The 11,270-nt window shown below is 40.5% G+C and overlaps 1 protein-coding gene across 1 annotated transcript in view; it reads right to left on the bottom strand.

Annotated features, from left to right (window-relative positions):
- Nucleotides 1-636: 636 nt before the first annotated feature.
- Nucleotides 637-11,270, bottom strand: part of MMS22L (MMS22 like, DNA repair protein) — a gene marked incomplete at its 5' end in the record, with an annotated part of 108,216 nt that continues 97,582 nt past the window's right edge. Inside the window, 5 exons of the mRNA XM_080938565.1 lie at nt 637-767; nt 3,086-3,253; nt 4,532-4,628; nt 6,910-7,073; nt 11,002-11,213. Of these exons, the coding sequence (XP_080794691.1) occupies nt 686-767; nt 3,086-3,253; nt 4,532-4,628; nt 6,910-7,073; nt 11,002-11,213 (723 nt within the window). The 3' untranslated portion in view covers nt 637-685. The remainder of the gene's footprint in view (nt 768-3,085; nt 3,254-4,531; nt 4,629-6,909; nt 7,074-11,001; nt 11,214-11,270) is intronic.

Here is an 11,270-nt window from a genome sequence, read left to right as displayed (position 1 = left end):
AGTTATTTCTTTAAAGGTTCTGTATTTCCCCTCCTTTGATAAGCCTTCTAATGACAATTCTGGAAGATGAACAGAGAAATATCTAACAATCTATAGAATGTACACATAAGTAATGTTGATATACTTATTAAAATAAACAGTGTGTAAAGTCCTTCAGTCGGATCTGTGTGATTCCTAAGAGTTAAGCACACATCTATTCACTACTTAATAGTTTTTTGTAAAGGTTTTACTTGCTAACTTTGCTCTATAACAAGAAAACAAATATATAGCCCCACATTGCGATACTCATTTCTCTTAAAACAATATAATAGACAGGCCAGTAAGGTAATTTTGGAGGGAAAAAAAGGCATGAACAAAAAATTATAAAGATATGAAAATAATAAAAGCAAATTAGTCATCAAGCAGGTTACCAGTACACACTGGGTAATAAATACAGAGAACTGTTGTTTCATAAAGTCTTTAATTTAGTTAAAAATCTTTTCAAGATAGAGCAGTTTTACAGTTTCTAGCATCCTGTCATACAGTTACTAATTAGCCTTCGCTCCTTATATACAGATACTTCATGTATGCAGGCAGAGAAGAAAATGATTGCGATACAACACTGCACAGTTAATTACGGCACCAGCTCGGGTGGCACTAGGCAGCTTTAACAGAGGCATCCCAGCCAGGAAGCCACACAGCACCATCACAGCTTGTCACTTTCCAGTCTCTGCTCCTCATCCTGTCCCACCTGTCCTAGGCGAGATAAAAGTTTGCTGTATGCTTCCCTGTTTAAGGGGGGAGAGAAGAAATTCACTTATGTATTTATAAATGAATTTATAACAGATTTAACACTTAAAAAATAACGCTTCCTGTACCTAACAAGTAAAGTCAGGTGTTAGGATTCACACAGAGTTCTTACTGTGACTTATATGTACAAAACGACAGTTACATAAGGCAAGCATCCATTAACCGTCTGAAATGACATAGTTCCCATCCATAACAATGAACTCATGGCGCACTGCTGAAGGAGAATGACCGCATGATTACAGCAGGGACGTGGTTCACCAACAAAATTATGAAATACAAGTGTTACCTCAGGACTCAGTGTCACAACTGAGGTATTCTTTTTTTTTTTTTTTTTCATGTGCATTCTTTTTTTCCTTACCTTCTCCTTATCTTTAAGAGTTTGGGAATAAAATGGTGTTCGTAATCATCTACGGTACTCCCTGGTATTTGACATTGGTTTTTCTTTAGAGAAGGGAGAGGGTTTATGTAGGAAGAGACACAGATGAGCCAGGTCACTCCTGTGGCCTGGCTCCAAGAGGGCAAGACTGGTCAGAAGGCTGAGGCAGGGTCTACAGTGACCAATATCTATGGTTTATTAACATATCCACTGTTTGAGATGCTTTATGAAGTATTCGGCCTACACGTTTTTCTCACTAGTCTGAATACCTGTGAGATTCTGAATCTTTAGGAGTCCCTTTGTGAACATGCATGGCCACAAAGAATACCTGCAGGTGCAGAGGGAAAGCAGCCCCGTGGGAGGGCTGCCCAGAAGGAAACAGGGAGCCAAGATAATAGATTTAGAACATGTTAACCCAGCAATACTGGAGGGGAGTGTGTGCTAGCCGTGGGAGGTTTGGAGGTGCCCAGCTACTGAGTTAGCTAAGCCATATTAACATATAAAGGTTGTGTGTGCATGTCTTTCACTCATGAATCCAGAGCTCTTGGGTGGGTGCAGAGCCGCAAACTCCTGCTGGGAGAATAGAGCGGACTTCCATTAGCAAATGCTGGCGCAGTAGTCCAGCGGGCAGAGTTTACAGGGAAACTCCAGCCTTTCCACAAAAACTTCTCCGAGTCTAGATACTAGCAGTTTTGCCAGGGAATGTTGTATGGTATGAAGAAGGCACCATTTCTTTAAGGCTGTGATTTGAAGCGATCTAATCTTTCCTCTGTAGAGAACAGTCAGAGGCCAGGCAAGTTCCCTGTGTGCCATTGTGGCACGACATGAGCTTTGTAAGTTTTCATTTCTGTGCTGCGAAGATGGACTCTTTTAGTTAGCTAATGACATAATCAGTTTAGGGTGTCTCTGGGTAAATTGACAGAGAATACCATAGTAAAAAAAAAATTTTTTTCAGCTAAAAATGGAATGTATGTCATGGATGAGAGAGCCTCCAGTGAGAAAATGCCTCCATAAGATCCAGCAGTAGGCAGGCTTGTGAGGAATTTTTAGACGAGTGACTGATTTGGGAGGAAACAGCCCATTGTGGGTGAGATCATCCCTGGGCTGGTAGTACTGGGTTCTATAAGAAAACAAACTAAGCAAGTCACGAGGAGCAAGCCAGTTAGTTAGCAGCACCCTTCCAAGGCCTTTGCATCAGCTATTGCCTCTGGGCTTCCTGCTTTGTTTGAGTTCCTGCCCTGACTTCCTTCAGTGATGAACTATTTACTTGGAAGAGTAAGCAGAATAAACCCTTTCATCCATAAGTTGCTTTTGGTCAAATATGCAATGTGAATAAAGTATCCCATTCTGTAGCATAGCTTAGGACATACTTACAGTTTCAATACTGACTCCTCTAAAATAGTCTCTTTAGGAATCATAGGTTTTTCCTAAGAATGATGCATTTGTCTAAATAGCCAGCACTATTTTTGGATGGGTTATAAGCTATAAAACAAAACGCTCTAATCATGTATATGTAGCCAAATCCAGGCTATTTGGCTCACCTGCCTTACTCATTAGTTACACTAGACACAGCTGGGTAGTTAGTTGATCTGTCAATATGGGTTTTATATGACAAGTCACCTGAAGCTTTGAAATCCAGCTCTCCCTAAGAACACTGTGCTTTGAAAGGATAAGCACTACTAGGGTGTGCAGCTTTGAGGTCACTGTGTCAGCAGGAACACGGTAATGGCATGTGACGGCTGCTAAGCCACACTATCATCTACTCATGCAAGTGTTTCAAAACTGACAACAGCCACAGCATCGAAGCATTCTCATCTCTAAAGAAAATATCCCATTTTCCTAAGTGGGCAATAAAGCATTTAATCAAAGGATAAAATATGCATTATATGGTACACAGAACGGCATAATTATCAAACATACCTTTGTGCAGTATTTCTGCCAAGACCCCATTTCAGCTCTGAATCCTTCAGAGTCTGAGTGAGGGTAGGAATCAGCTGGATGACAATGTGCTGATTCAGTGTTGCTACTGTCTCTAGGATGCTATACACTTGGTAACTGTATTGCATACCATACTCCAGGATAAACTGTCTGAAAGTAAAACAGACACTTTAAGTATCAATTTGAGGCGATTTCTTGGGCCAGTTAAACACACTGTAATCACTTCTAACATGAACACAAGGACCATTATTTCCTAAGGACTGAGACTGTACATGGTAAGGCCTTTCAGTTGGTTTGCTTAACTACTGGAGGCAGGGTCGTCTCCCTCGCTCCAGCTTCACCTCCAATACTTTATTCACTTGCCCCAGTCATGTACAACACTGGGATGACAGGTCTGTGTCACGGCACCCAGTTTGTGGACACACAGAGAACAAAAAGTGATTGGAGGGTGAATCAGGTAGCTCAAAGAAACAAACAAACCTACAAACAAAACTCTAAGGACTTATGATATTCTTCCCTTCAAAACTGGGATGGAAGGAGTGTGAAGGGCGGTAAGCAAAGCCACGTTTCCTAGTGATTTTTTATCACATCCTGTATTAGTCAATACAGTTATAAAGTTTATTCATATATTTTTACATGTTTTAAATGAACAAAAAAAAAACCCTTGTAAGTAGAAAGTCTTTGTAAATTAAAAAAATTACCTCTAAAATGTCCACATTCCACAATCAATATAATAAAAGCCATGTAGCTTAAACAATTATATATAACAAAGATTTGACCTTTTTTTCCCTCCCATGGTGATGGAATTTTTGTGAATGTTCTAGCATAAAGTGATCATAACTGAAATTAACTGCAAACAGCAGACAAGCAGCAATTATAAGATGAAAGGAAGAGACCAGGAACCAAATATGCAACACGGAATAAAAAAACACACCTCAAATCACGTGTCATATCTGCCAGGACAGGGCTATGTGACAGGAAGCACAAAAGCTGGCTGGCAGAGCCCTCAAGAAGAAATGACAGAAAGACTCTGCCCTAAGAGAAGAGTTCAATCAAACCTAAAGAACTTATGAAACTTCAGTGTGTAAAGCAAGTCAGAGGACCAGGGACGGCTTTTTACACAACATCCCCAGGAGCAGTTAGGAAGTTCAGAAGGCCTGTGTGTTGCCAGAACTTTTACACTTGCTTCTATTCTAGATCCTCTCACTGAAGTAATTTCAAGTCAGTTAGCTTACCTTTTTCCTTGGCACTTCTACTTTTCAACAAAGCAACACAATGTAACAAAACCACTGCCCCAAATATTATAATTGAAACACTGTAAACAAGTAGTAACACATTATGTTTTGGATAATTAGTTATTTAAGAAGCATGTGGGCTGTCAAATGGCTGGCAACCCTCTCCTTGCCAGTTGGCATGTCTTCCAGTTACCTAAACAGAGAAGTCAGCTGGGTGGCAGGTCCTCCTTCTGACCCCACTTGGCAGGTTTTTACCATGCACTGCAGGTTCTCCGTGGCCAGCTTTTTAACTAGGAGAAAAATGATAGGATTACACAATGTGTCTGAACTGACCATCTGGATCTTCATTTTTAACACTCTTGATTTAGAAAAATATGTTGTTTTCTTCAAGTATGTGCATGCTTTTTATAAGTTTTCAAATGAAATAGTTTTAAGTTTGTTTGTTCTGAAGAATACCTAAAAAGTTTAGAAATCTATTTTGAGTCTCAAAGCTGAAATAATGTATATGACGATGTTTTCTCTTTAGAAAGGTATCCATATTCAAAACCCTTTCCACCCCATCTTACAAACAGATACAGAGAGACAAAAGGGAGTCTTCTAAAAGATATAGACTTGAAGACATACTGATTTTATTTTAAGTTCACAGGAGCATACTTTTCATACCTTACAAGCCTTTAAGTAGCAAACTAGATCAAGTACCTTAGCTTTAAATTAGGCAAGTGTGTATTATTTATTTAACCAACTGCTTTAAAATGCGGTGCCTGAACATACAGTGCAAATATACTGTTGCAATCTGGATCTTAAATATGCTGCAGGCTTATATGTTAAATGGCGAGTCGCAGCCCTTGGTGCAGAGGAGAGTGAGTTTCTTCCTTTTCCTCCACCGTGGCAAGTGAGCATTCTGCCTCCATGTGTGTCCCTCAGCACCACGGTCTCACCTTACATCAGGGAGCAGGCCAACCAATTATGGACTGAAGCTTACAAAACAGAGGCAAGCAGACCTTCCTGCATTTGTTATTTGTTAAGCTAATGTGAAGCTGACTATAAAAGCCGCATTAATAGAAGAGCTGAGCAGGGAGGGTATGTGGAAAATTTTGTTTTGTCTTCTGAGAACAGGGTTTCTGTGTAGCCCTTGCTGTTCTGGAACTCACTTTGTAGAGCTAGCTGGCCTTGAACTCATAGAGATCCACTTGCCTCAGCCTCCCGCGTGCTGGGACTAAAGGTGTGTACCACCGCATGCAGAAGATTGGAAACAAGTACAGAGAAGGTTCGCATGTGCTTAATGCTCTGAGACTCCTGTTTGGGGACCCATTCAGTGTGTCTCCAAACTTCTGCCGTGTACACAACTCCGTGTGTGGCTGTAGCTGCCTCACACACTGTGCAGCAACTGTTCTTTAGTCAGAGCTGTGCCAGCACTGCCACAGTCAGGTCCAACCACTTCTGTTATCTCAGTAAGAAACCCTGCACTGTAGGTGTCATCTGCTTTCCCCTAGGTAAGGAAGCTTATCTACTTCTCTCTCAGAGACAAGTTTTCTGAGAGCTGGTGGAATCCAATCTGGATAAAGCTATTCAGAACGGCATATAATTTAAAACTTATGAATCATTACTTCCAGAATTTTCCATTTAGTGCTAACAGTTGACCCACTGTGGATAACATGTAGTGGCTGAAACCACAGGGACAAAACCACAGCTGTACGGCAGCTACAGTGCTGTGCGCTCCGAGGACACAGTCTTGAGTGAAGAGGTGCAAGGCTTTCTTTGTCTGCATTTCAACATGGTAAAGTCTAACGAGGGCAGTGCTTCTGAAGAGCCAGGTTCTCTCTGGAGCCACCAGAGGGCATGGCCTCCTGCCAAGTGACAGCACAACACCGGAGTGTCACAGACCACTCTTGCTTGACTCGGACTAAGAGCAGACAGGAATACTATAACCACTGAAATAAGTGTATATTTAAAAAAATTGTTAATTTTTTTTGAGAAAAGATAGAACATGTGAGATATATGTGAGCTTTCTGTCACCACTTTGGGGACTGCCCTCAGATCCCTCAGAGTCCCTTGCAAACTTACCTTAGCAGTTAAAGGACAATCACATTGTGAACACACATGAACACACACACACACACACACACACACACACACACACACACACACACATCCTCTTCACAAAAACAAGGAACAAAGGCCCAACTGGGCAAACTGCTTATCAAGACAGATCTAGGATTCCTGTTCTGCATTCTCAGCAAGCTTATTAAAAGCATGCCGAAAGGGGAACTAGAGATCACAGTTCAGAGTGATCATGCAATTCAAGGCTGAAGATACCAAGAGGGAATCAATCGACTAGAATCAACGCTGTTGTCCCAAACAGCTTGGATATCCTAGTAGACAAGTACTAGGGTAAGACAAGACAAAATAGGCTGAACAATGTCCATATTTGATTCTTTAGCCGTAATACATAACAAAGGATGGAAAATAACCCTGCACCTTTAACAGCTATCAATTTAATCCACAGGAAAAACTCATTGCTTAGCTTGTACATAGAAAATGCTGACAAAAATCAAGACTGATGAAACTAACCTTGAGGTTCATTCACCAACACCAAGCATTTTACAACACCAGGAAGGAGCAGTTCAAGGTCACAAACATCCACTTTGGTGTCCTTGAAGATCTGGAGGATGAAGGCCAGCACTGATGCTAATCGAGGAGGGGGTGAGGACCCTTTAAACTCAAGATAGGATTTCCTGAAAAGAAACAAATTCTATTTTATTTTTCTTCTATCTAAAGCTATACTGAATAGAATCAAATGCTACCTATGTTACAGATACTGTACAAATTTATTCCTTAAACTTTAAAGACCATTTTGGTCTGTTACTTGCTTTGAAAGCTAGTAGAAATATAAACAAAACTTAAAGCAACTTAGTTTTACAGAGAATTTACCAAACCTAATTGCTAACTGTTTTCTCCTTTTTCCATGGATGTCTCATATTCCTTATGAGTTTTGCCAGGAATCAATATTTCCTCTAATGTCAAATTTGCATAAATAAATCTCCCTCACCTTTATTTATTTAGAATTTAGAAGGGGTCTTGTGTTTCTAAATAAATGAAAGGACTATACTAACAATTAGCTTCCAGTTCCAGGAGGAATTTAGGAAGGTAACTTCAGATGGAACACTGTCTCTCCGGGTACATTGTCACACCACAATTCAGAAGAGGCTGTAAAGGATAGCGCTCTCCTTGACTCAACTTCCCACCTAACAGCTGAGGACGACTCCCAGTCACTGTTCAGAAAAGAAATAAGCGTGACAATTCTTATAAAAAAAATCTAGACATTATGAGACTTGATCAAATATTAGTTAACCCCCAGCCCACTTGCTGCTGAACTTAGCACCTTGTACAAGGTAGGCAAGCTTCCTATCACTGAGGTACATTCCCAAACCCCAAGCCCAAACACTACTCAGGCCAAACTACACTTACATATTTGGTTGAAAACTAATCATACACATAAGGAGACACAGTAAACTCTAGGACTTATAAACTCACTCAAGGACCTACACGTCTTGTTCCACACACACAGTGACACTCACAAATCTCACAGTCCTAGATATAGCCACTCTCTGAGACAGTGTGTGTTTTGTTCTGTGCATTGCTGAATTACTAATGCCCCAAAACAAACATTTATTTGGCACATACTGGACACCGGAAGCACATTAAAATAAGCATATACAATTATGTGAAGAAGAACAAACCCTAGACTCATTATCTAGTGAAATTAGATATGACCATACCAATAAATAAATGACTAAATATAAACAAACAAACAAACAAGAGGCAATTTTAATTCATGTGAGTAGTTCTTTGACAAACATAAGGACAGAATCTTCAGAAATTCTGCAAGAAGCCTAATCCAAATGGATCACACAGCAGAGAAGCACAGACTAGAGGAGCCACAGGAGCCCACCTCTGTTTCTGCTGAACAAAACCAAACGCCCACACGTGTTTCTAGTCAGCTAGATCCTACTGTGGAAAAGAATAAAAACCATCCTTAGCTAGACATAAAGCACAACAGGAAGTTGAGAATCTGGCTGGGATTCTAAGCAAGGGGCTTAACTTGGTGATAGGGATTTGAATTCACCTCCCCACTTGTCATGGAATTTAATATGAAAACCAGATAATGTCTCAACACCGTAATAATCTGTTATAATCTTGATGGAAATGAAGATCCAATAAAGGCAAAACTTATTCAGTACCTGGAAACTGGATCACACAAGACATATGCTACCCTGTGGTGTGAGGTGCAGGGTTATAAAGAACACAGGGGACTGAGTCCAGAGGGATGGCGGAATGAAGAGAGTGGCAGGGACAAAGCTTTAATGCAGGGAGTATGAAGCACCCTGGAGAGCAATAACCAAACCATGGTCATGGGTTTGTAGGACACGTGCAGGACAGGGGCACTATCACCAGAAGAGACAGCCACGCATTGGGGATCTAGAGTAGATCACAATACACAGCAAAAGGGGAGCACGCACGCCGGAGGCCAGAGAGGTGTCAAACTAATCTGGCTGGCCTTGGTGGTGCACTACTTGAATAGTAGTAGTTTCAAGACAGAAACTAGTGGATCTGAACATTAAAAACAAAACAAACAAAAAAAAAAAAAGCCAAAAACCCACAAAACAACAACAAAAAGCCAAACAAACAACAACAACAACAACAACAACAACAACAAAAAAGAACAAATACTAGATACAATGATGAACACGGTGTAACGTGAGAAGAGAAACTTGGGATAACACATACTTCTGTGTGTCCTACACCTGAGCCAAGTCTAATGAAATTGTACCTTTCTTGTTAGTTCAAAGATCCAAAATCAAGAAAACATAGCCCCAGATTCTGCTCATATTCTAGAAACTTTCTTCCTATCTTCTTAGTGGATGCTAACTTTATCCCCAAGACAGCTAAAGTTAGTTTATCTAGCAAATATGACAATTCCTTTCTTTGAATGCAGGTTCTCTAAAATAGTTCAAAACGATCTGGTCTATGATTATCTTCCACTTCAGTAAAATCCTCACGCTTTCTTCATTTCTAAAGAAGAATCAATCTCCCTACGTCAAGACCTAAAGTTATGCAGTTGGGAATCCTATGTTGTACCAGCAGGTCACCGAGAGTAAGACTGAAGAGAGACAGTCTTATGATTTGGTAACTGCCTAGAACGGTGCACAGGTTTGTCACTGCTGAATGCTGAGGCATCAAGTCAAGGCATACAGCAGTCAAGTGTCCAACTGTGTGCTCCTTTTCACTACTTCTTATACAAAACCAGGTCCTATGCCCGAAGCCAACATGTACAAGGACAGTAATATCAGGTATTCTACAGGTGACAGTTCAGAGGAAGGCCTACAAGGGAAAAATCATGCCTGTAATATGTATTTGCTGAAACACCACAAAAATAGAATCTATCCTACCTACCAACCTCAGATATACTCAAGAATCTACATGAAGAAAGGTAACAATCAGGACTCAGTGTGATGCTGTTCAGCTGGCCTCCTGTGGTTGGTGGAGCTTAGTGAGAAGGAAGTGACAGCTAGGTCTACAGCGAGCCTCTGGTGTCCCTTCTCCATGTTCCTTGTGCGACCACTGTGTCAACACTAGCATTCCTGCATTGCCAGTGCTCAGGGCCTGTCCTCTGGGTTGATAAGGTCACACTTGAGAGCAGATATTTTACAGAAAGTGTTAATACAAGACAGGAAATAAAACAATTAAGATAATCAGTAAATAAATAACACACGGCTTCATACTGCTTATAAGCATTCACGTTTCAGTTATCACTAATAAAGTAATTGCTGCACACTATATATTGTGATGAGAACAATAAAAATACATTGTTAAGTAACTTTTTTCTTTTTTCACAGAACAGAGTTTATTCAGGTCATGGAGGGGAGTTAAGAGGGTAATAGAGGCAGAGAGAGAGAGAGAGAGAGAGAGAGAGAGAGAGAGAGAGAGAGAGAGTAGAGAAGTAGAGGCCAGTCATGAGCATGTAAAAATAGAGGGGGGAAGGGAATGGGGACAGGAGTGGCAAAGAGGGGGGAGAGCAAGAGGCCAAGAGAGCAAGCAAGAGTAAGAGCAACTGTTTTCGTTTCCTTTCTAAACTTTTTATGTTTATTTCACGCACACTGCTGATTTGCCCGCATGTACGTCTGTATAAGGGTATCAAGCCCCCTGGAACTGGAGTTACAGACAGCTGTGAGCTGCCCTGTGGATGCTGGAAATCGAACCTGGGTCCCCTGAAGTTCAGTCAGTACTCTTAACCACTAAGCTGGCACTCCAGCCCATATAAATGTATCTTTAGAGATGTATATAAGGAAAGTAACAGATAAATAGTGAAAATTGACATAACCTTAAAAGCAAATATCATTTCAACAAAGATTTCTTTTAATCTAAAGCACACACCAGCGGTTAAAAATATTCTTGTAGAAACAAACTTTTATATACATCCTTATTGAAATTAAGATAAAATTTCCTTGGCTTGTTTCCTTCTCAGTACAACATATTCTTAATGTTTCCTGGGGAAAACAACTAAGCTATCACACTGCTAGAGACACTAACGATTTTGAGATACTCTGAATTTTTCTGATATTAAAACTTCTATGTATAACTCTTTGTAATAATTCTATGTACCTTATGGCATGGACAATGTGCTTTCTTAGAAGCATCATCAATGGAACAGAGGCAGGGTTTCTCAGTGCCAACAGAACAGGATGCTGTCCAAGATCTGAAACAGAGGGCGAGGCTGGGAAAAACCGCCCTACGTACTGCTCAATGACATTCCTTAGCAACTGATTCAAGTAGGCATTTGGATTCTGAGTCTGGCAGCACACGGTACATATGCCCTATACAAGGGAAAATAAGAAAAAAGAAAAATGCTAAAAGGCAAAGTTTCAAACAGT

This window comes from Micromys minutus (assembly GCF_963924665.1).
Source record: "Micromys minutus genome assembly, chromosome: 26".
Taxonomy (NCBI): Eukaryota; Metazoa; Chordata; class Mammalia; order Rodentia; family Muridae; genus Micromys; species Micromys minutus.
This window is presented reverse-complemented; position numbering and strand designations above follow the sequence as displayed.